This window comes from Podarcis pityusensis (assembly GCF_964106645.2).
Source record: "Podarcis pityusensis genome assembly, chromosome: 6".
NCBI classification, from domain to species: domain Eukaryota; kingdom Metazoa; phylum Chordata; class Lepidosauria; order Squamata; family Lacertidae; genus Podarcis; species Podarcis pityusensis.
The window spans coordinates 95,790,120-95,814,317 of record NC_138030.1 but is presented as its reverse complement, the minus strand read 5'-3'; the positions used below and the strand labels follow the sequence as shown (position 1 = coordinate 95,814,317).

Sequence of the window (24,198 nt, the reverse complement as noted above, 5' to 3'; positions counted from 1 at the left end):
AAGAAAAACAGTACAGTGGCACCTCGGGTTACATACACTTCAGGTTACATACGCTTCAGGTTACAGACTCCGCTAACCCAGAAATATTACCTCAGGTTAAGAACTTTGCTTCAGGATGAGAATAGAAATCGTGCACCACCAGCGCAGAAGCAGCAGAAGGCCCCATTAGCTAAAGTGGTGCTTCAGGTTAAGAACAGACCTCCAGAACGAATTAAGTACTTAACCTGAGGTACCACTGTAATTTTGAATGCACCAATATTGATTTTGGAACTGCAAGTGGCAATAAGCTGAATGAAGATGGGCAAAGCATCGAGACCAGATGGACTTACCACAATTTATTTTAAAAAGTTTCAGGATGTACTTATAGAACCACTTAAATACACCATGAATAGAATTTTGGTGACTGGCACTGTTTTAGCTTCTTGGAAAGATGCATTTATTACTTTGATCCCTAAACAAGATAGTGATCTAACAAAGACTAAGAATTATAGACCTATTTCTTTATTGAATTGTGACTATAAACTATTTGCCACAATTTTGGCTGATAGATTGAAAAGGACATTGACCGAGTCAGTCCACAGAGACCAGGCCAGTTTTATACCAAGCTGACAAGTGAAATATAAAATAAGAAATGTAATTAATTTGAGTACCTGGAAGGAATGAAAAAATTGATCTTTCTAGACATGGAGAAAGCCTTTGATAATATTTCCTGGTCATTTATGATCAAGGTTTTAGAAAAGATGGAGACAGGTAATTCATTTCTAGCAGGTATTAAAACAATTTACGCTATTCAGTCTGCAAATATATTAGTAAATAATATTCTCTCAGAAAAATGTCAAATAAGAAAAGGAACTAGACAAGGTTGTCCCCTATCTCCGTTGTTATTTATCTTGAGGTTAGAAATATTACTTCAGAATATAAGGAGAAATAGGAAAATTAAAGGTACTGAAGTGGGGCGAAGGGTCTATAAATTAAGGACATTTGCTGATGATGCGGTGTTAACATTGGAACAACCATGGGAGAGCGTTCCCAAAGCACTAGAAGAAATTAAAAAAGGCTTGGGGAAGTGGCAGGTTTTAAAATAAATTCAGACAAAACCAAAATGTTGGTCAAAAACATGTTTTAGAAAGGTTGTCTGGTTTAAAAATGTTCTGTTAGCCCCAAAATGGAAAGTGAGTGAGGTCCCTTGTAAAGAGGATTGGCTCTAGAATATGATGCTAGAATATGCAGAACTTACAGGCTTAACATGCAGAATAAGAGAGCAAGAAGAACATATATTTAAAGAAGACTGGAAAATATTGAATATATAGAAAACAATTGTACACAGCTGAAAATGCTGGCAGTATTAAGATAAATTCAACAGAGAAAACAATATTTGATTGATGTACAAGTGGAAAATTGACTTGAATGGTTAAGGAAATTATGCAGGAAAGTACAATATGTAATATGAACTATGAAAGGAGAAGAAGGGAAGTCATTGGATATTTCAAAGTTTGTAAAATGTTTATTCTAAAATATAGAAAATTGAAAACTCAATAAAAATTATTTTTTTAAAATACTGGGCATTCAACTAAGTTTGACTCGGAGTAGACCCACTGAAATGAAACATAATTTAGACATGTTCCAAAATTTAAATAGTTCTAATATGAGAAAACAGTTGAATATCACCCACTACTTCATTTACTTTTGCTAACAATAATCTATCAAGCAGGCTGAAGTTAAATGAGGGTCTTTGTCTGAAAATGCTCAGGCATTTGTGAGAGGCATCAGTTTCAACATGTCCTCAGCCTTTATTTATTCCCTTTACATCTCTTAAGTCTAGATTCCTAGAATCTAGATCACCTGTTCACCAGATGCATATGTCAGGCCTTTCTAGATATGGCTGGAGAGCTACAGAACACTTTGCCTATTTGAAACAAAAATGTTTTTCTGTACATTTTCCACTATGTTCATTAGCAGCCCGTGACTTCTGAGTTTGAAATTTCAGGCTGTCCAAACATTAACAATACAGTATTGTGTGCTTAAAGGGTTATTCCAAGATAATATATGCCACACACATTCTGGATATCAAATGTTGAAATAAATGTTTACATAGAATCAGATAAAACAACATACTAAGGCCATAAAGCTAAAAGCTGGTTGCCTAAAACATCCAGTACATACCTGCCAGCACATGTAGAACATTTGTTACACATAAACAAATTGGAGGCAGAATTAATACATGAATATGCTTCTCTTACATACAGAGTAAAAAAAAAATACTACTTATGTTTTTTAAAGCATCTATGTGCTACTGAAGAGAAAGAGCTTTTCAATAAAAACTATCAATTGAGCACATCTCAAGATCATTTTAAGCCTACACAGCAGCTTAAATATGTTTTAAAAGTTAATATTTTACTTTTCTCCAGTTCCAGAAAAACACGAAGTCCCAGGTTTCAAAGCCACATTTTTTTGGTTACAGTATCATGATAAAAGCACCCAACATTACAGGGATTGACTATGAACATATTTCAGCTTTTAAATACAAATGAGCACCAGCAAGATTGCAACTGAAGATAAGTAAGGAGTTTGTTGAATAGTCAATTCATACCAAAGGGATTCACAGAAAATGTTAAAAATACAAAGCTTCACTTACGTTCTCTTGTGCAATGGTAATAAACACACTGTTGAAAGTGCAAGTCAGAATATGGTTGTGTTACTGATTGCTAAATTAAGCTGCATGCATGCATTAAGTAGAAAGAACTATGTAGAAAGAAATGCTTCCAAATTTGTGCTAGTGCAGGAGAGAAATAATATTGCACTAGGTAAAGTTGTAACGGGTGCAAGCAACAAATACTGTACTAACTAAAACCAAGGGAGTTTTACGCGTTGATTAAATACACTGTAGGGTCATGCAACTATCCATACTACAACGACTTACATAAGTTTCATTCTCTGCATTTAGCTGCAATTCATCTTCTATCAGATCACCAATTTCAGTGAAGAGAAGAGACTCTGGAGGATGTAAATCAACATGAATGGGAGAGAACATTAAGGCATGCAAGTCAAAGCTGAGCAGGTACTGATAGTCAGTTTTCCTGTTACCCAGAATTGAGAAACCACTAATTCTCTATCCTGCAAGTACTGCAGCGGGTACACATGACTCAAGTGTTTACTATGATTAATTTACTGCTTCCAAAATTCAGGATTATTTTTTATAAAAGATATACACTTGTCCAGGTAGGAACTGTTTACTAAGCAGGCAAAATATACAGGACAGAATAACTGTGTTGCAATTTACAGAGGATTATTCTTCAAGCAGTACTCTTTGGGTCAAGTTAAGAGAGAATAAGTGATCTATGACTGACTGGAGACAACAGAATTCAGTGATCAGCATGGAGAGAGAAGGATGAACACCTTTCTTTCCTACATGCCATTTATCAATTTAATTTCACTCCAAAGCTCTCATTTACCATGGGATGATAGGAGACATATAGACGCAAGAACGAACACTTCAGTGCCAATAAGTTTTAAAAGAGACCTGAGGAGGCTTAAACAGATTGTCAGAATCAACAAGAGAATGTTCATGTACGAAGTTTACTTCAAATAGATTCCACTGATTTTTTAGAAACATTTAATTGCAAGTAAAGATGTTCAGGATTGCAGTCTTAATTCCACCCCCACTCCAAAAGCCAGTATATTGACTATGTAAACCAAAGAAAGATGCCTTGCGGGCCTAAGTAGCATATTATCCCTCAGAACCCGCTTCTAATACCTGCTTACGTGTGTATGTGTGTCTGTTGGGGGGGGGGATTATGAGGCAATTCATATGAAAGAATATAGGTAAAGGTAAAGGGACCCCTGACCATTAGGTCCAGTTGTGGGGTTGCGGCACTCATCTCGCTTTATTGGCCGAGGGAGCCGGCGTACAGCTGCCGGGTCATGTGGCCAGCATGACTAAGCCGCTTCTGGCGAACCAGAGCAGCACAAGGAAACGTCATTTACCTTCCCGCCAGAGCGGTACCTATTTATCTACTTGCACTTTGACGTGCTTTTGAACTGCTAGGTTGGCAGGAGCAGGGACCGAGCAACGGGAGCTCACCCCATCATGGGGATTCGAACCGCCGACCTTCTGATCAGCAAGTCCTAGGCTCTGTGGTTTAACCCACAGCACCACCCGCGTCCATGAAAGCATATATGTAAGCACTAATGTAAGAACATAAGAATAGGCAACGGCCTATCTATCTAGTCCAGCATCCTGTACTCACAATGGCCAGCCAGGTATCTGCCTGTGGGAAACCAGTGAGCAGGATCCATGCACAAGAGCACTCTCCATTCCCATAGTTCCCAGCAACTGGTACTGTATTCAGAAGAAATTGTGGAGGCAGAGCATAGCCATCCTGGTTAGTAGCCACTGCCAGCCCTCTCCTCCAATCCTTTTTCAAAGGCATCCAAGTCTGCCTCTGGTGGGATGGAGTTCCACAGGTTTAACTAGGCACTTCCTTTCCTCGGTCCTGAATCTTTCAACACAACTCTAAGTACTCTGTGCTGTACTTTTGTACTGTTTTATTGTTGTTGGCCGCCCTGAGCCCGGCTTCGGCTGGGGAGGGCGGGATATGAATAAAATTTATTATTATATTATATTCTTATTAATGTCAGGTGCTGCACTGGAGCAGGGGATGCCTCTGTCCCTGGGGGAAGGGCGGCACAGGCATTTAATAAGCAAAGCAAGAAGAATAAAAGACTGCGAGGCGAGGGCTCAGGGAAACCCGGCTTCTGCCAGCCAGTCACTCTTAAGGCGTTTTGGCGCCTGGGGAGAACCACAAAAGGGTCCCCCCCCCCCGCCAGAGGGGAAGCCCAGAGCAGGAGCCAAGCCAGGAGGAAGCGGACATTTGCCAAGAGGCTGCCCGGGGGAGGCGGCCCTTGACGGGGGCTGGGTCTGCCCCCCCCCCGGGTCCCCCCCTGCTCCCGCCCGGCCCTAAACTGCTCCTCACAGGATTGGGGGGGGGGGGAGGAGGGAGACATTGTACGTCAGGACGCACAGGCAGAAAGAAAATTAGCCGGCAAGCCGAGCTCGGGGTGGGGAGAGAGAGGGGCCGGGCCCCGTCCCCGCGGCCCCCTCAGCTGCCCAGCCGGGCGCGCGCCTTACCCCACTCGCCGCCCGGCTCCCCCGGCTCCCAGCCGGCCACGGCCGCCGCCATCTCGCTTCGCCGGCCGCTTCCGGGATGGCGCGCACAGCTCGTGGGATTCCAGTCACACACGTGTACTTCCTGTCAGCGAGGCGCCCCGCCTCCCACGGCCAGGCCCGGCGGCCCCAAGGCGGAGGGAGGGAGGCAGGGAGGAAGGGAGTCCGCCGAAGCCTTCCAGGCGCTGCCTCGTGCGGGCTTTCCGGCGTGCGAACCAGTTCGCCATCAACACGTTGAATAAGAAGCCGAGCCGCTCTCCCCCTCGAAGGGCCGGCGCTTCGCTCTGGCCTCTTGCAGATCCCCGCGCTTTCAAAACAACAGCGCATAAAATCCTCCTCCCCCTTCGTGTCCCAACCTTCCTTATGCCGTCCACCCCTTTCCTGGGAGGTTTTCCAGCAGAGCTTGGATGGCCATCTGTCAGGGATGCTGTCGCTGAAATTCCTGCATTGCAGGGGGTTGGACTAGATGACCCCTGGCTCCCTTCCAACTCTAAGATTCCATGATTCTATGAAATGGATCTGAACTCATGACAGCCACCCACCAGTTTCATATTCAAAACTGCTTCCCACCCCAACCCCTTCTTGATTACTATATATAAATAATACACTAAAGTAGACAAATAATAACTTACAAAAAGGATCAATAAATGTCTATAAACCTTGATCAGAATCCCATGTCAGGTTTTCTTTTGTGAATGAAATAAAATGGTTTTAACCAGTTTTTAATAGCCAAGAATCCAATGTAGAGCTTGGGGTACATTGAAATGTAATACTGGACAGATTACTACAGGATGTGGAGAGGGGTTATTTTGAACTATGAAGTGAGAAACAGCAGCCGTAGTCGAGGCCACAAGTGCTTTCCCTTGGTGACCCCACCGTGTTGAAAAAGGGGGGCCCAGAAATGCACCGGGCTGGATGAAGCCAGCTTGAGATCTTTTCTAAATAAATGGAATAAAACCGCTTAACCCACTGAAAGATAGATCTGAAAAGTGAAGGTTAAGGGGAACAATGCCCCTTATTAAGCAAGATAGCTAAAGTAAGGGGGTCATGTCCTCCATTGTGACACGTCCCCCTGCTGAGTGACTTGGCTGAGCACTTTGGGAAGAGCAACCATTTGAGGATAGCTAGTGAAGGAGATCAGAGATGTTGCGGCAGAGATTTCAGAGACTCTCTTCATCAAAAGTGTAAGTAGGATTTCTCCTTTCTGAAACGTAGGGGAGGTTTAGCTGCCAGGTGCCCCAAATCCAGCACAGAGATCTCTAGAACCCATTTCCTCATTGTTTCCTCTTCTTCCCTAGGTTCCGAAGTCTGAGGAGGCTCCGCGGGCTGCTGGTCTCCTGCTGCCGGTTGCCCAAGATACATCCCCTGGTCTGCCAGGAGGAGGAAGGAGATGAGTGGAAGGAGGAGGTAAACATCATGAAGGACGGAAAGGAGGAGGTGGTGAAGATCAGATCGATTTTTGTGAGACCATGCGACCAGGGGATGGAGTCCACCGATAACAACGTGGATGGTGAGTGTTGATCTTTCTTCCTCAGGAACAGGGAGACCAGAGAAAATCTGGCAGTGGGGCGGAGGGTGCAGAAAGATGGGTTATCAGCATAATAATCAATTAAAATATTAAGAATCCTTTCTCTTCTTTTCTCTTCCAGGCAACGGCAGCAGTGAGACCAGCAGCTCAAGCGGAGCTCTTACCCCCCCTCCCACGCCCAGTTCCCCCCTCCCCACAATTCCAAATATATAAATAAAGAAATTTGAAAACTCAGTATATAACAGGATTTAAATAAAGTTTGGAATACAAATATACTAGTCTTTGATCATGTTTTTATCCCCGGGGGTTCTTTTTCCCAACAGTTGTGAGGATGGGCAAGAAAGTTACTTGCCCAAAAATGGAAAGAAGAAGAATACATCTCAGCGAAAGAAGAATGGATACAAAAACTTATGGAACATGCCGAAATGGCGAAACTTACCGGGAAAATAAGAAAGCAAGATAACCAACTGTTTATAAAAGAATGGAAATTGTTTATTGGAGATTTACAAATAAACTGTAAACAGATAAAAACATTGTAATAACCTGCAGTTTTATAAGAGTATACAGTGGTACCTCGGGTTACATACGCTTCAGGTTACAGACACTTCAGGTTACAGACTCCGCTAACCCAGAAATATTACCTCGGGTTAAGAACTTTGCTTCAGGATGAAAACAGAAATCATGCTCTGGTGGCGCAGCGGCAGCAGGAGACCCATTAGCTAAAGTGGTGCTTCAGGTTAAGAACAGTTTCGGGTTAAGCATGGACCTCCGGAACGAATTAAGTTCTTAACCCGAGATACCACTGTATATATTTAAAGTACTTGAATAGATGAACAAATTAATTCATTTGGATATGCAGAAAACATTAAAAAAAAATTAAGGAACAGCAGAAAGGGGGAAGGAAGTCGAGTTTTGAAATGTTAAAATGATTGTAAAATTATTGGAATGTATCAAACTGAAAATCATAAACTATAAAGAAGAGAAGGGCAGGGCAGTGAGAGATCACCAGCCTTCCTGTCCGCATTCACCTGCACACCCACCTTGCCAGCGGAAGCCTCCCAAGTGGGAGGGGAATTCTCTCCAGGGGCACCCCATACACCCAGGCCCGGCAAGCGGAGTCAAGGGCAGCACCTCAAGATCCCATGCTGGCGCAGCACAGATGAGATGACTGTGAAACCATTCAGATAGCATCATCGAAAAAGAAGGAAGGAAGGAAGGAACAAAAAAAGGAGGGGTAGAGAGAGGACAGAGAGTCAGGTTGTCCCAGAAAAAGGCACATGAGGAATACAAACGGATGGATAGCCAAAGCTACAGTGGTACCTTGGGTTACATACGCTTCAGGTTACATATGCTTCAGGTTACAGACTCCGCTAACCCAGAAATATTACCTCGGGTTAAGAACTTTGCTTCAGGATGAGAACAGAAATCATGCTCTGGTGGCGCAGCGGCAGCAGGAGACCCATTAGCTAAAGTGGTGCTTCAGGTTAAGAACAGTTGCGGGTTAAGCATGGACCTCCGGAACGAATTACCGTATTTTTCGCTCTATAAGACGCACCAGACCACAAGACACACCTAGTTTTTGGAGGAGGAAAACAAGAAAAAAAATATTCTGAATCTCAGAAGCCAGAACAGCAAGAGGGATCACTGCGCAGTGAAAGCAGCAATCCCTCTTGCTGTTCTGGCTTCTGGGATAGCTGCGCAGCCTGCATTCGCTCCATAAGACGCACACACATTTCCCCTTACTTTTTAGGAGGGAAAAAGTGAGTCTTATAGAGCAAAAAATACGGTAAGTTCTTAACCCGAGGTATCACTGTATTTTAATACGAACCTTCCCTATTTTCTGTCCGACTCTTCAGGCAGAGAAAAATGCAATAGGGAGGGGTGGAGCCATGTGGCGGAGTATTCTTTATTTTTTATTTACAAGCGAGGAGGCGAGAGGGGGTTTGTCTCCTTTGGTCGGGCAATAACCGCGCCCCGCCTTTATGAGCGCCATCAGCGATCCTTTCCTTGCGTCTGCACCCCTCTCAAATCCAGACATTTGAGAAGGAGCGTCATAAACCATGTGCCCTCTGCGTCTCCCCTCAGCCCTCACAGCAAGGCCATCCCCGGCATCGGTTCCTGCCGAAACAGCAATAAAGAAGCGGAAGCGGCAGCAGGAGGAGGAGGAGGAGGGTGGGAGTGGGGGGAAATTTTCCCGCTCGCCTAATGCAGCCCAGCCGTCCGCACCAGCAACAGCAGCGGCAACAGCGCCTCTCGCCGCCGCCATCTTCCGGGCTACCTGAGAGGGCAGGGTGGGGCGCTCCAACGGGCTCTGCTGCGCTTGGCTGCATAAGTTCAGGGGCAAACATTGGAGTCCGGGGAGAAGTCCTGCTTGGCAGGGGGTTGGACTCGATGGCCCTTGTGGTCTATTCCAACTCTATGATTCTAAGGGAGCGTGACTGACAGGCCCCGCAGCCCACCACGAGGTCGGAGGAGTGGACGAGTGGAGAGGCCGCAGCCAGGCCTGCCGAGGTTCAGCCCAAGTGCCTATCAGCTGCTCCAGGAGGCTGTGAGTGACGAGGGGACAGGGAGCGAGCGCAGTTTGGGTGTGTGCTGCTCGCTGCCTGGGGCTCGCCTTGCGCGCACAAACATTGTCAAAGCTGCCGACGCCGTAACAGCCACCACTCTCTGGGAACAAATCCGGGGACATTAATTAGAATCCGGGGACATTCCGGGGACAGATTTTGTCCTGGGACTGTACCCGGCAATGAGGGACGTCTGGTAATGGCTCATTATATTCCTGGGATCGTAGATCTGGAAGGGACCCCAAGGATCATCTAGTAGTCCAGATCCCTGCAACACAGGAATCTCAGGTAACGTATCCCTGACAGATGGCCATCCAATCTCTGCTTAAAATCCTCCAAGGAAGGAGAGTCCAAGGGAGACCGCTCCAGAGTTGACAGGCTCTTGCCATGAGAAAGTTCTTCCTGATGTTTAGCCGGATTCTCTTTTCTTGTAACTTGTTTCCATGGATTTGGGTCCAAGCGTCCAGGGCAGAAGAAAACAAGGCCACCCAGTGATTTGCACCCTGGTTTCCCAGGTCTTAGTCCAACACTCTAACCCAGGGCTTTCCAAACTTTACACGTTGGTGACACACTTTTTACACATGCCCCCCAAATCCATCCCCTGGTCTGCGAGGAGGAGGAGGAAGAGAAATTGGAGGAGAAATGGGATGATGAAGTGAACGTTATGAAAGATGAGAAGGAATCGTTAGTGAGGCTGAAAACAATTTATGTTTGACCAAGCAACCAGGGGATGGACACCACCAAGGCTGATACTGATGGTGAGTGTTGCTCTTTGTTCATGAGGAACAGGGAGGCCAGAGAGAATCTGCCTTGGCGGGAGGGCAGGGGGAGGCAGCTCCCTGATTCAAGAAGAGTTCAGGGATGGGAAGAGAAAGGGAGAATAACACGCGCCACCTTAAGATCCTTGCAGGAAAGATGAGCTATCAACATAATAAAAAAATTAAAAAATTAAGAATCTTTTCTCTTCCAGGCAGCCACAGCAGTGAGACCAGCAGCTCCAGTACAGCTCACCCCCCAAAGGCCCAGTTCCCCTTTCCTCACAAACCCAAATAGACAAATAAATAAATAGATAAATAATTTTTATTTTATTCTAATGAAGGTTGTATTACAAACATGCTAGTCTTTGATCATCCTTTTATCCTTGGGGGTGCTTTTGTCCAACAGTTGTGAGTTGTGGGCATGGGTGGGAATCCGGGGTCTCGCTGCAGGAGTCTACAGTTTGGCTCCTTCCCTTGTTGTTGCTCCTAGATGGAAGTGTGGATATGTGAAGACAAGACAGAGACTGAGCAGGGTAGGGGAGAAATTCCATCCAGTTTGTGCATTTTAAAGTGAACCTATAGGCACATTCTGGAACGATAGTGTGATAGGTCACGCCAATGTCTGTTGAGGGGTGCAAAGTTCTAGGAGTCTTGGCAATTAACTAGGCTTTGTGCTTCCTTGGAATGAGGCACAACAGACACTGCAGTGTCTTTTGGATGTATGGTTTTTCGCACATATAGAGCTTGGCTCTGGGATGGAGAGGTGCACAGCATTACATCTCACAAGGGGCTGGTTCCTGAAAGCAAAGCAGCCCTGGACTCCAAGACATCTCCGTGCCTCTGTCCCAGCCTTCCTTTAGCCAAACTGCCAAGGTGGTTCTGACCTTCAGCCCCCATGCGGAGCTCTTCTGATTTCCGCTTCCTTGTTCCCATAACACCTTGCCCAAAAACCTCCGTGTAAAAGGATAATTTTTTCCCAGTGTGACATCAAAAGGTTACCCTTTTGTCTTGTAGATGGCTTTTGTGATGGGTTAGAGGCAGGGCCATCATCGCCCTCTGTCAGAAAAACAAGGTCAGTCTCAGCATTATTCTCCATCACCCCTAGTCTTTATTGCCACATGTACAAGATTCCGGAAACCTGTGTAAATTGATCCATAGTCATGGCACCCACCCATTAGTTCCACAATCAAAGCTGATTCCCACCTCACCCCCTTATTGATTACTATAAACTATATACACTATATATAATAATACATTAAAGTGGACAAATGTTAAAATTAAATCAATAAATGTGTCACGCATTGTCTGAAAACCTTTATCATAATCAGATTTTCTTTTGTGAATGAAATAAAATTCTTTCAAATAGTTTTTTAATGTTGGCATTTGTCTGTCTCGAGAAGCAATGGAGTGTCCCTCCGGGGGTGAGGTAAAAAGTCAATTGTTTTAGCAGTACCTAAGTGACCTCTCCAGGGAGCAAGACTGGGCAGTGTGTCTGGAGGTCCTGGGCTTCCCAGATGACAAGACTCCCTCTCTTGGCCTTGCAGATGCGGTTCAAAGGAGAGCAGAGTTAGGCACCAGTTGGGCTGCAGGAGTTGTCAGAAGGGGTTGTAAACAGCGCCATACAACCGCCTGAGGGACTCCAGTCCAGATTTGTGTAGAGTTTACTCCTTAGCCTTCGGCTTCCGAAGATATAATGTTTCCTAATGAGACTCGACTGTTCTTCCCAAAATCATGGTACACGAGACCAGAACGAGCTCCAGAAGCTTTAGTGAGAGTTTACTGAAAATATCTTCAAAATTCTCTGTCCCCAGAAGTAAAACATTTCATTATCTATAAAATGAACACCCTAAGCATGGACATTTTTACCTTGAGGATCACAGCCTTGATGGGTGGAACAGAACAAGCAGGGACCGCGCACCCAGTGTCTCACTATAACCCCAAGGGAAAGCGGGAAGTGTACTTTCAGGTGCACAGGGTGGGGCTGTGGGGGTGGTAGAGAGAGACTACAGATTTATCCACACCAGAGTTTACTCTTTGTAGCACTTTGCATTCCCATTAATTTGTATAGTCACATGACGTTACTTTCAAGCAACACCAATCTTGGTTCTTTCTCTCTGTAAATTTTGATTCACCCAATTTAGAAATAATCTGAGAAATGAGAAATTGGTCTCAGGGTTGCAGATGGTTTGTTTGGGGTTGGTGGATCAATTGTTATTTTCTGCTATTCCCTGCTACTTCATCGGGGCTGTCTTTTTCAGCGGTGCTTGTCACTATACCTCTCCTCTCTCAGGTACCCTAGACTGACATCTCAAGGTATACAACTGAATGCAATGTGATGAGCCCACAAATTGGCATGCTCCAGTGGTTATCCTTTCAACCAAGTGGAAACATGTGCATCTGTGTCAATTTGATTAAACTGAAAACAGATGTTGAAAGATGCAGTAAACAGAGCCATAGCTATGGAGGGGCTAGCCGGAGCGGAGGGGGGGTTGCCTCCAAAGGGGCACCATTGTGGCTCCCAGCCTGTGTGTGTGTGTGTCTGTGTGTGTGTGTGTGCGTGCAAATGTGCAAGGGGGGGGTGCCAAACTGGGTCTTTGACCCTGGTGAAATAAAGTCTAGTTTTGCCCCTGCAGGAAAACCCAACCAGTCACTAGAGAAACAGAATCCCATCTTCCTCACCACAGAGGATGGCTTTGTAGAAATACATCAAAATTTCATGCAATCCATAAAGAAAGCAAGGTAAAAAATAGGGAGAGAGAAATAATCCATCCTATTTATAGCGGGAAGGTAAACGGCGTTTCCGTGTGCTGCGCTGGTGCTGGCTCGCCAGAGCAGCTTCGTCACGCTGGCCACGTGACCCGGAAGTGTCTCCGGACAGCGCTGGCCCCCGGCCTCTTAAGTGAGATGAGCGCACAACCCTAGAGTCGGACACGACTGGCCCGCACGGGCAGGGGTACCTTTACCTTTACCTTTACCTATATTCATATACAACAAGCAAGATCATATATAATAACAAATCAGATTCCTTCCCTACGGTGTTCTCGATGATGCTGTTTTCCACTTCCGTTTTTTGTCATGTAGGGAAGAGGGTTGAGAGATCTGCAGATGCACACCTCAATGCCGAATATCTGAACAGAGGAGAGTCGCCTGGGCGAAGTGACCTCCTAAAATCCCGGGGTGAGGCCAGGAAAGCTTGGCGAATCCCCAGCAGGGCCTTAAACGAGCTCCCCATCAGGGCAGCGCAGTGAAATTTTAGATCTTGCAGGCCAGGAACCAAGACTCAGAAATCTTGAGGAATTAAGAAATCTGGTTATGGATTGGCTACAGCCCACAGGTACATCAGATTAATGAACTGTTTAAGATAGATAGGAAAAATGGCTTTGCAGAACAAAAGTCTCCGTTTACCAAAGACTTATTAGATACAAATATAAAAGTATAATCAAAAATGTACAAACTGCTGTTGGCGTGGCAAACTAAAGAGGAATTTGTGAAATTGAGCATGACTTAGCGGGCAAAAGATGTGGGTCACTGTATTGATTATGAAATATGAATTTTACAGCATGTTATGCGACAAAAGAAAATATGATGAAAATGACCCATCAGATTGGCGAAAATGTCTAAAAAAGAAAAAGGTATATATGGGAAGTGTAATTAAATTGTGGGATCTTTTATTAATATGTGGTGGTCCTGTAAAATAATTAAGGAATATTGGGAAACTATATATAATGAATTTGAAAAGATACTTTAAAAACTTTCCCCCAAACACCTGAGATTTTCCTCTTGGGGATAGTAACAATGGAGGTCCCCAAAAAACAAGAGAGTTTATTACTACACGCCACCGCCACATCTAGAACCTTACTGGCACAAAGGTGGAGAACAAGCATAGTCCCCAGTAAGGAAGAATGACAGTGTAAAATGTTTGAATATGCTGAACTGGCTGGTCTGATGAACAGGATAAGAGAAAATGAAGATAAGGAATATAAAGAGGAATGGATAATGTTTATTGACTATTTCAAGAACCAGTATAGACAGATACATAGCTTAGCAGGTCTCAAGTAAATCCAGCAGCGTTGAAATAGATGGAGTATTTAATAGATAACAAATTGGATGATTTAAAATGTGGCTTACGCGGAGTAGTAAAAAAGCAAAGGAACCAGGAAAAGCAAGGAAGGGAAGTCATATGGTCTATGTATATATGCTGTATTTGGTACGAAGTTGTAAGTGGGACTGGAAAGGGGAGGGGGGTTAAATATGCTCTCTGTTCCTCTTTTTTGAAAATGCAAAAAAGAGGGGAAAAGATGCTGTTTTCCAGTGTCTTGGTGCACCAATGCATAAAACCCACATGGCCCCTTTCTCAATAAACAAGTAATGTAAGGGTTCAGAATCGGGGCGACACCACCCTTTGTCTCTCCTGCTAGCTCCACACACCTACGGATCATGTCTCTCACTTTCTTCTCCCAGCTCTGTTGATGGGTATTTTTGGATTCATCTATTTGCAGTATTATTATACCGCAAAATGTACTTAACGAGGTGCTGTGTATGGTCTTCTGATATTAGTTCTTTGAACTGTTCTCTCTCTGGGAGGGTCAGATTTATTTAATACTAGACAGTTAATAATATGTTGTTTGCAAATACTGAAAGAAATGAGGGATTTGTCTCAGTTCAGTAATAATAAGACTTCAAAATTCTATCTTTAAATAACTTTATCCACTAAATCAATTCACTTTCTCTCCGTAACTGCAAATGACTTAGCATACGATTGTCTTTTGATTTCTCATTATAACATATAGCTGTCACTGTTGAGAATTCTGAGCTCAATATTCTTCTGTATCTATGCCAAATATTAAAATAGCTTTGGTGCAATTGTTTGTTTTAATCATGTCTCTTATTAGATGTGCTACTCTGCCTACTGATATATTTAAGATCTATTGATCTATTGTGCTCTAGTATCAGAGCACAGTATCTATTGGAAAAATCCCAAGAATGTTGAGGGGGAGAAACATTAAAGGTAAAGATAAAGGTAAAGGTAAAGGTAAAGGTAAAGGTAAAGGTAAAGGGACCCCTGACAGTCCAGTCGCAGATGACTCTGGGGTTGCGGCGCTCATCTCGCTTTACAAGCCGAGGGAGTCGGCGTTTGTCCGCAGACATTACTACATTTTTATTCTGCCATTCCACCGAGAAGCTTGGGGAACCGTACCTAGTTCCCATTTTATCCCAGCAACAAGCCTGTGAGGTAGGTTAGGCTAAGTGTAACAGGCCAACCTCGCCTAATGATAAATAAAATGGTTTTAACCAGTTTTTAATAGCCAAGAATCCAATGTAGAGCTTGGGGTACATTGAAATGTAATACTGGACAGATTACTACAGGATGTGGAGAGGGGTTATTTTGAACTATGAAGTGAGAAACAGCAGCCGTAGTCGAGGCCACAAGTGCTTTCCCTTGGTGACCCCACCGTGTTGAAAAAGGGGGGCCCAGAAATGCACCGGGCTGGATGAAGCCAGCTTGAGATCTTTTCTAAATAAATGGAATAAAACCGCTTAACCCACTGAAAGATAGATCTGAAAAGTGAAGGTTAAGGGGAACAATGCCCCTTATTAAGCAAGATAGCTAAAGTAAGGGGGTCATGTCCTCCATTGTGACACGTCCCCCTGCTGAGTGACTTGGCTGAGCACTTTGGGAAGAGCAACCATTTGAGGATAGCTAGTGAAGGAGATCAGAGATGTTGCGGCAGAGATTTCAGAGACTCTCTTCATCAAAAGTGTAAGTAGGATTTCTCCTTTCTGAAACGTAGGGGAGGTTTAGCTGCCAGGTGCCCCAAATCCAGCACAGAGATCTCTAGAACCCATTTCCTCATTGTTTCCTCTTCTTCCCTAGGTTCCGAAGTCTGAGGAGGCTCCGCGGGCTGCTGGTCTCCTGCTGCCGGTTGCCCAAGATACATCCCCTGGTCTGCCAGGAGGAGGAAGGAGATGAGTGGAAGGAGGAGGTAAACATCATGAAGGACGGAAAGGAGGAGGTGGTGAAGATCAGATCGATTTTTGTGAGACCATGCGACCAGGGGATGGAGTCCACCGATAACAACGTGGATGGTGAGTGTTGATCTTTCTTCCTCAGGAACAGGGAGACCAGAGAAAATCTGGCAGTGGGGCGGAGGGTGCAGAAAGATGGGTTATCAGCATAATAATCAATTAAAATATTAAGAATCCTTTCTCTTCTTTTCTCTTCCAGGCAACGGCAGCAGTGAGACCAGCAGCTCAAGCGGAGCTCTTACCCCCCCTCCCACGCCCAGTTCCCCCCTCCCCACAATTCCAAATATATAAATAAAGAAATTTGAAAACTCAGTATATAACAGGATTTAAATAAAGTTTGGAATACAAATATACTAGTCTTTGATCATGTTTTTATCCCCGGGGGTTCTTTTTCCCAACAGTTGTGAGGATGGGCAAGAAAGTTACTTGCCCAAAAATGGAAAGAAGAAGAATACATCTCAGCGAAAGAAGAATGGATACAAAAACTTATGGAACATGCCGAAATGGCGAAACTTACCGGGAAAATAAGAAAGCAAGATAACCAACTGTTTATAAAAGAATGGAAATTGTTTATTGGAGATTTACAAATAAACTGTAAACAGATAAAAACATTGTAATAACCTGCAGTTTTATAAGAGTATACAGTGGTACCTCGGGTTACATACGCTTCAGGTTACAGACACTTCAGGTTACAGACTCCGCTAACCCAGAAATATTACCTCGGGTTAAGAACTTTGCTTCAGGATGAAAACAGAAATCATGCTCTGGTGGCGCAGCGGCAGCAGGAGACCCATTAGCTAAAGTGGTGCTTCAGGTTAAGAACAGTTTCGGGTTAAGCATGGACCTCCGGAACGAATTAAGTTCTTAACCCGAGGTACCACTGTATATATTTAAAGTACTTGAATAGATGAACAAATTAATTCATTTGGATATGCAGAAAACATTAAAAAAAAATTAAGGAACAGCAGAAAGGGGGAAGGAAGTCGAGTTTTGAAATGTTAAAATGATTGTAAAATTATTGGAATGTATCAAACTGAAAATCATAAACTATAAAGAAGAGAAGGGCAGGGCAGTGAGAGATCACCAGCCTTCCTGTCCGCATTCACCTGCACACCCACCTTGCCAGCGGAAGCCTCCCAAGTGGGAGGGGAATTCTCTCCAGGGGCACCCCATACACCCAGGCCCGGCAAGCGGAGTCAAGGGCAGCACCTCAAGATCCCATGCTGGCGCAGCACAGATGAGATGACTGTGAAACCATTCAGATAGCATCATCGAAAAAGAAGGAAGGAAGGAAGGAACAAAAAAAGGAGGGGTAGAGAGAGGACAGAGAGTCAGGTTGTCCCAGAAAAAGGCACATGAGGAATACAAACGGATGGATAGCCAAAGCTACAGTGGTACCTTGGGTTACATACGCTTCAGGTTACATATGCTTCAGGTTACAGACTCCGCTAACCCAGAAATATTACCTCGGGTTAAGAACTTTGCTTCAGGATGAGAACAGAAATCATGCTCTGGTGGCGCAGCGGCAGCAGGAGACCCATTAGCTAAAGTGGTGCTTCAGGTTAAGAACAGTTGCGGGTTAAGCATGGACCTCCGGAACGAATTACCGTATTTTTCGCTCTATAAGACGCACCAGACCACAAGACACACCTAGTTTTTGGAGGAGGAAAACAAGAAAAAAAATATTCTGAATCTCAGAAGCCAGAACAGCAAGAGGGATCACTGCGCAGTGAAAGCAGCAATCCCTCTCACTGTTCTGGCTTCTGGGATAGCTGCGCAGCCTGCATTTGCTCCATAAGACGCACACACATTTCCCCTTACTTTTTAGGAGGGAAAAAGTGAGTCTTATAGAGCAAAAAATACGGTAAGTTCTTAACCCGAGGTATCACTGTATTTTAATACGAACCTTCCCTATTTTCTGTCCGACTCTTCAGGCAGAGAAAAATGCAATAGGGAGGGGTGGAGCCATGTGGCGGAGTATTCTTTATTTTTTATTTACAAGCGAGGAGGCGAGAGGGGGTTTGTCTCCTTTGGTCGGGCAATAACCGCGCCCCGCCTTTATGAGCGCCATCAGCGATCCTTTCCTTGCGTCTGCACCCCTCTCAAATCCAGACATTTGAGAAGGAGCGTCATAAACCATGTGCCCTCTGCGTCTCCCCTCAGCCCTCACAGCAAGGCCATCCCCGGCATCGGTTCCTGCCGAAACAGCAATAAAGAAGCGGAAGCGGCAGCAGGAGGAGGAGGAGGAGGGTGGGAGTGGGGGGAAATTTTCCCGCTCGCCTAATGCAGCCCAGCCGTCCGCACCAGCAACAGCAGCGGCAACAGCGCCTCTCGCCGCCGCCATCTTCCGGGCTACCTGAGAGGGCAGGGTGGGGCGCTCCAACGGGCTCTGCTGCGCTTGGCTGCATAAGTTCAGGGGCAAACATTGGAGTCCGGGGAGAAGTCCTGCTTGGCAGGGGGTTGGACTCGATGGCCCTTGTGGTCTATTCCAACTCTATGATTCTAAGGGAGCGTGACTGACAGGCCCCGCAGCCCACCACGAGGTCGGAGGAGTGGACGAGTGGAGAGGCCGCAGCCAGGCCTGCCGAGGTTCAGCCCAAGTGCCTATCAGCTGCTCCAGGAGGCTGTGAGTGACGAGGGGACAGGGAGCGAGCGCAGTTTGGGTGTGTGCTGCTCGCTGCCTGGGGCTCGCCTTGCGCGCACAAACATTGTCAAAGCTGCCGACGCCGTAACAGCCACCACTCTCTGGGAACAAATCCGGGGACATTAATTAGAATCCGGGGACATTCCGGGGACAGATTTTGTCCTGGGACTGTACCCGGCAATGAGGGACGTCTGGTAATGGCTCATTATATTCCTGGGATCGTAGATCTGGAAGGGACCCCAAGGATCATCTAGTAGTCCAGATCCCTGCAACACAGGAATCTCAGGTAACGTATCCCTGACAGATGGCCATCCAATCTCTGCTTAAAATCCTCCAAGGAAGGAGAGTCCAAGGGAGACCGCTCCAGAGTTGACAGGCTCTTGCCATGAGAAAGTTCTTCCTGATGTTTAGCCGGATTCTCTTTTCTTGTAACTTGTTTCCATGGATTTGGGTCCAAGCGTCCAGGGCAGAAGAAAACAAGGCCACCCAGTGATTTGCACCCTGGTTTCCCAGGTCTTAGTCCAACACTCTAACCCAGGGCTTTCCAAACTTTACACGTTGGTGACACACTTTTTACACATGCCCCCCAAATCCATCCCCTGGTCTGCGAGGAGGAGGAGGAAGAGAAATTGGAGGAGAAATGGGATGATGAAGTGAACGTTATGAAAGATGAGAAGGAATCGTTAGTGAGGCTGAAAACAATTTATGTTTGACCAAGCAACCAGGGGATGGACACCACCAAGGCTGATACTGATGGTGAGTGTTGCTCTTTGTTCATGAGGAACAGGGAGGCCAGAGAGAATCTGCCTTGGCGGGAGGGCAGGGGGAGGCAGCTCCCTGATTCAAGAAGAGTTCAGGGATGGGAAGAGAAAGGGAGAATAACACGCGCCACCTTAAGATCCTTGCAGGAAAGATGAGCTATCAACATAATAAAAAAATTAAAAAATTAAGAATCTTTTCTCTTCCAGGCAGCCACAGCAGTGAGACCAGCAGCTCCAGTACAGCTCACCCCCCAAAGGCCCAGTTCCCCTTTCCTCACAAACCCAAATAGACAAATAAATAAATAGATAAATAATTTTTATTTTATTCTAATGAAGGTTGTATTACAAACATGCTAGTCTTTGATCATCCTTTTATCCTTGGGGGTGCTTTTGTCCAACAGTTGTGAGTTGTGGGCATGGGTGGGAATCCGGGGTCTCGCTGCAGGAGTCTACAGTTTGGCTCCTTCCCTTGTTGTTGCTCCTAGATGGAAGTGTGGATATGTGAAGACAAGACAGAGACTGAGCAGGGTAGGGGAGAAATTCCATCCAGTTTGTGCATTTTAAAGTGAACCTATAGGCACATTCTGGAACGATAGTGTGATAGGTCACGCCAATGTCTGTTGAGGGGTGCAAAGTTCTAGGAGTCTTGGCAATTAACTAGGCTTTGTGCTTCCTTGGAATGAGGCACAACAGACACTGCAGTGTCTTTTGGATGTATGGTTTTTCGCACATATAGAGCTTGGCTCTGGGATGGAGAGGTGCACAGCATTACATCTCACAAGGGGCTGGTTCCTGAAAGCAAAGCAGCCCTGGACTCCAAGACATCTCCGTGCCTCTGTCCCAGCCTTCCTTTAGCCAAACTGCCAAGGTGGTTCTGACCTTCAGCCCCCATGCGGAGCTCTTCTGATTTCCGCTTCCTTGTTCCCATAACACCTTGCCCAAAAACCTCCGTGTAAAAGGATAATTTTTTCCCAGTGTGACATCAAAAGGTTACCCTTTTGTCTTGTAGATGGCTTTTGTGATGGGTTAGAGGCAGGGCCATCATCGCCCTCTGTCAGAAAAACAAGGTCAGTCTCAGCATTATTCTCCATCACCCCTAGTCTTTATTGCCACATGTACAAGATTCCGGAAACCTGTGTAAATTGATCCATAGTCATGGCACCCACCCATTAGTTCCACAATCAAAGCTGATTCCCACCTCACCCCCTTATTGATTACTATAAACTATATACACTATATATAATAATACATTAAAGTGGACAAATGTTAAAATTAAATCAATAAATGTGTCACGCATTGTCTGAAAACCTTTATCATAATCAGATTTTCTTTTGTGAATGAAATAAAATTCTTTCAAATAGTTTTTTAATGTTGGCATTTGTCTGTCTCGAGAAGCAATGGAGTGTCCCTCCGGGGGTGAGGTAAAAAGTCAATTGTTTTAGCAGTACCTAAGTGACCTCTCCAGGGAGCAAGACTGGGCAGTGTGTCTGGAGGTCCTGGGCTTCCCAGATGACAAGACTCCCTCTCTTGGCCTTGCAGATGCGGTTCAAAGGAGAGCAGAGTTAGGCACCAGTTGGGCTGCAGGAGTTGTCAGAAGGTGTTGTAAACAGCGCCATACAACCGCCTGAGGGACTCCAGTCCAGATTTGTGTAGAGTTTACTCCTTAGCCTTCGGCTTCCGAAGATATAATGTTTCCTAATGAGACTCGACTGTTCTTCCCAAAATCATGGTACACGAGACCAGAACGAGCTCCAGAAGCTTTAGTGAGAGTTTACTGAAAATATCTTCAAAATTCTCTGTCCCCAGAAGTAAAACATTTCATTATCTATAAAATGAACACCCTAAGCATGGACATTTTTACCTTGAGGATCACAGCCTTGATGGGTGGAACAGAACAAGCAGGGACCGCGCACCCAGTGTCTCACTATAACCCCAAGGGAAAGCGGGAAGTGTACTTTCAGGTGCACAGGGTGGGGCTGTGGGGGTGGTAGAGAGAGACTACAGATTTATCCACACCAGAGTTTACTCTTTGTAGCACTTTGCATTCCCATTAATTTGTATAGTCACATGACGTTACTTTCAAGCAACACCAATCTTGGTTCTTTCTCTCTGTAAATTTTGATTCACCCAATTTAGAAATAATCTGAGAAATGAGAAATTGGTCTCAGGGTTGCAGATGGTTTGTTTGGGGTTGGTGGATCAATTGTTATTTTCTGCTATTCCCTGCTACTTCATCGGGGCTGTCTTTTTCAGCGGTGCTTGTCACTATACCTCTCCTCTCTCAGGTACCCTAGACTGACATCTCAAGGTATACAACTGAATGCAATGTGATGAGCCCACAAATTGGCATGCTCCAGTGGTTATCCTTTCAACCAAGTGGAAACATGTGCATCTGTGTCAATTTGATTAAACTGAAAACAGATGTTGAAAGATGCAGTAAACAGAGCCATAGCTATGGAGGGGCTAGCCGGAGCGGAGGGGGGGTTGCCTCCAAAGGGGCACCATTGTGGCTCCCAGCCTGTGTGTGTGTGTGTCTGTGTGTGTGTGTGTGCGTGCAAATGTGCAAGGGGGGGGTGCCAAACTGGGTCTTTGACCCTGGTGAAATAAAGTCTAGTTTTGCCCCTGCAGGAAAACCCAACCAGTCACTAGAGAAACAGAATCCCATCTTCCTCACCACAGAGGATGGCTTTGTAGAAATACATCAAAATTTCATGCAATCCATAAAGAAAGCAAGGTAAAAAATAGGGAGAGAGAAATAATCCATCCTATTTATAGCGGGAAGGTAAACGGCGTTTCCGTGTGCTGCGCTGGTGCTGGCTCGCCAGAGCAGCTTCGTCACGCTGGCCACGTGACCCGGAAGTGTCTCCGGACAGCGCTGGCCCCCGGCCTCTTAAGTGAGATGAGCGCACAACCCTAGAGTCGGACACGACTGGCCCGCACGGGCAGGGGTACCTTTACCTTTACCTTTACCTATATTCATATACAACAAGCAAGATCATATATAATAACAAATCAGATTCCTTCCCTACGGTGTTCTCGATGATGCTGTTTTCCACTTCCGTTTTTTGTCATGTAGGGAAGAGGGTTGAGAGATCTGCAGATGCACACCTCAATGCCGAATATCTGAACAGAGGAGAGTCGCCTGGGCGAAGTGACCTCCTAAAATCCCGGGGTGAGGCCAGGAAAGCTTGGCGAATCCCCAGCAGGGCCTTAAACGAGCTCCCCATCAGGGCAGCGCAGTGAAATTTTAGATCTTGCAGGCCAGGAACCAAGACTCAGAAATCTTGAGGAATTAAGAAATCTGGTTATGGATTGGCTACAGCCCACAGGTACATCAGATTAATGAACTGTTTAAGATAGATAGGAAAAATGGCTTTGCAGAACAAAAGTCTCCGTTTACCAAAGACTTATTAGATACAAATATAAAAGTATAATCAAAAATGTACAAACTGCTGTTGGCGTGGCAAACTAAAGAGGAATTTGTGAAATTGAGCATGACTTAGCGGGCAAAAGATGTGGGTCACTGTATTGATTATGAAATATGAATTTTACAGCATGTTATGCGACAAAAGAAAATATGATGAAAATGACCCATCAGATTGGCGAAAATGTCTAAAAAAGAAAAAGGTATATATGGGAAGTGTAATTAAATTGTGGGATCTTTTATTAATATGTGGTGGTCCTGTAAAATAATTAAGGAATATTGGGAAACTATATATAATGAATTTGAAAAGATACTTTAAAAACTTTCCCCCAAACACCTGAGATTTTCCTCTTGGGGATAGTAACAATGGAGGTCCCCAAAAAACAAAAGAGTTTATTACTACACGCCACCGCCACATCTAGAACCTTATTGGCACAAAGGTGGAGAACAAGCATAGTCCCCAGTAAGGAAGAATGACAGTGTAAAATGTTTGAATATGCTGAACTGGCTGGTCTGATGAACAGGATAAGAGAAAATGAAGATAAGGAATATAAAGAGGAATGGATAATGTTTATTGACTATTTCAAGAACCAGTATAGACAGATACATAGCTTAGCAGGTCTCAAGTAAATCCAGCAGCGTTGAAATAGATGGAGTATTTAATAGATAACAAATTGGATGATTTAAAATGTGGCTTACGCGGAGTAGTAAAAAAGCAAAGGAACCAGGAAAAGCAAGGAAGGGAAGTCATATGGTCTATGTATATATGCTGTATTTGGTACGAAGTTGTAAGTGGGACTGGAAAGGGGAGGGGGGTTAAATATGCTCTCTGTTCCTCTTTTTGAAAATGCAAAAAAGAGGGGGAAAGATGCTGTTTTCCAGTGTCTTGGTGCACCAATGCATAAAACCCACATGGCCCCTTTCTCAATAAACAAGTAATGTAAGGGTTCAGAATCGGGGCGACACCGCCCTTTGTCTCTCCTGCTAGCTCCACACACCTACGGATCATGTCTCTCACCTTCCTCTCCCAGCTCTCTTGATGGGTATTTTTGGATTCATCTATTTGCAGTATTATTATACCGCAAAATGTACTTAACCAGGTGCTGTGTATGGTCTTCTGATATTAGTTCTTTGAACTGTTCTCTCTCTGGGAGGGTCAGATTTATTTAATACTAGACAGTTAATAATATGTTGTTTCCAAATACTGAAAGAAATGAGGGATTTGTCTCAGTTCAGTAATCATAAGACTTCAAAATTCTATCTGTAAATAACTTTATCCACTAAATCAATTCACTTTCTCTCCGTAACTGCAAATGACTTAGCATACG

At 44.8% G+C, this 24,198-nt stretch overlaps 3 protein-coding genes and 2 long non-coding RNA genes across 9 annotated transcripts in view; 2 read left to right on the top strand and 3 right to left on the bottom strand.

The window, feature by feature from the left end:
- The window catches only part of ATF6 (activating transcription factor 6), an 81,140-nt gene extending 75,838 nt beyond the window's left edge, over window positions 1-5,302 (bottom strand). The window contains exons 1-2 of one of the 2 annotated variants that reach the window (XM_081012179.1): window positions 5,129-5,302; window positions 2,921-2,994 (exon numbers count right to left, since the gene is read on the bottom strand). In XM_081012179.1, the coding sequence (XP_080868305.1) occupies window positions 2,921-2,994; window positions 5,129-5,180 (126 nt within the window). In that variant the 5' untranslated portion in view covers window positions 5,181-5,302. The remainder of the gene's footprint in view (window positions 1-2,920; window positions 2,995-5,128) is intronic. The other variant, XM_081012178.1, reaches the window with a different exon arrangement.
- The window catches only part of LOC308480623 (uncharacterized protein), a 125,074-nt gene extending 118,109 nt beyond the window's left edge, over window positions 1-6,965 (top strand). For 2 of the 4 annotated variants that reach the window (XM_081012414.1, XM_081012413.1), the window contains exons 2-3: window positions 6,463-6,674; window positions 6,814-6,965. In XM_081012414.1, coding sequence (XP_080868540.1) covers window positions 6,463-6,674; window positions 6,814-6,905 — 304 coding nt within the window. In that variant the 3' untranslated portion in view covers window positions 6,906-6,965. Of the gene's footprint in view, window positions 1-5,357; window positions 5,383-5,501; window positions 6,349-6,462; window positions 6,675-6,813 lie in introns of those variants that run through there. The other 2 variants (XR_013988135.1, XM_081012412.1) reach the window with 2 other exon arrangements.
- Window positions 6,966-10,318: 3,353 nt separating this feature from the next.
- Window positions 10,319-13,047, bottom strand: LOC308480685. Its single transcript, XR_013988228.1, has 2 exons — window positions 12,990-13,047; window positions 10,319-12,784 (listed from the first exon to the last, which is right to left on the bottom strand). It is a non-coding gene; the product is annotated as an uncharacterized lncRNA (long non-coding RNA).
- Window positions 13,048-15,332: 2,285 nt separating this feature from the next.
- LOC308480624 (uncharacterized protein) lies at window positions 15,333-16,392 on the top strand. The gene is made up of 3 exons (XM_081012415.1): window positions 15,333-15,775; window positions 15,890-16,101; window positions 16,241-16,392. The coding sequence occupies exons 1-3, from the start codon at window positions 15,735-15,737 to the stop codon at window positions 16,330-16,332; spliced, it is 345 nt and encodes a 114-aa protein (XP_080868541.1). The 5' UTR covers window positions 15,333-15,734; the 3' UTR covers window positions 16,333-16,392.
- A 3,353-nt stretch (window positions 16,393-19,745) lies between these two features.
- Window positions 19,746-22,474, bottom strand: LOC308480698. Its single transcript, XR_013988241.1, has 2 exons — window positions 22,417-22,474; window positions 19,746-22,211 (listed from the first exon to the last, which is right to left on the bottom strand). It is a non-coding gene; the product is annotated as an uncharacterized lncRNA (long non-coding RNA).
- Between the last annotated feature and the right edge of the window lie 1,724 nt (window positions 22,475-24,198).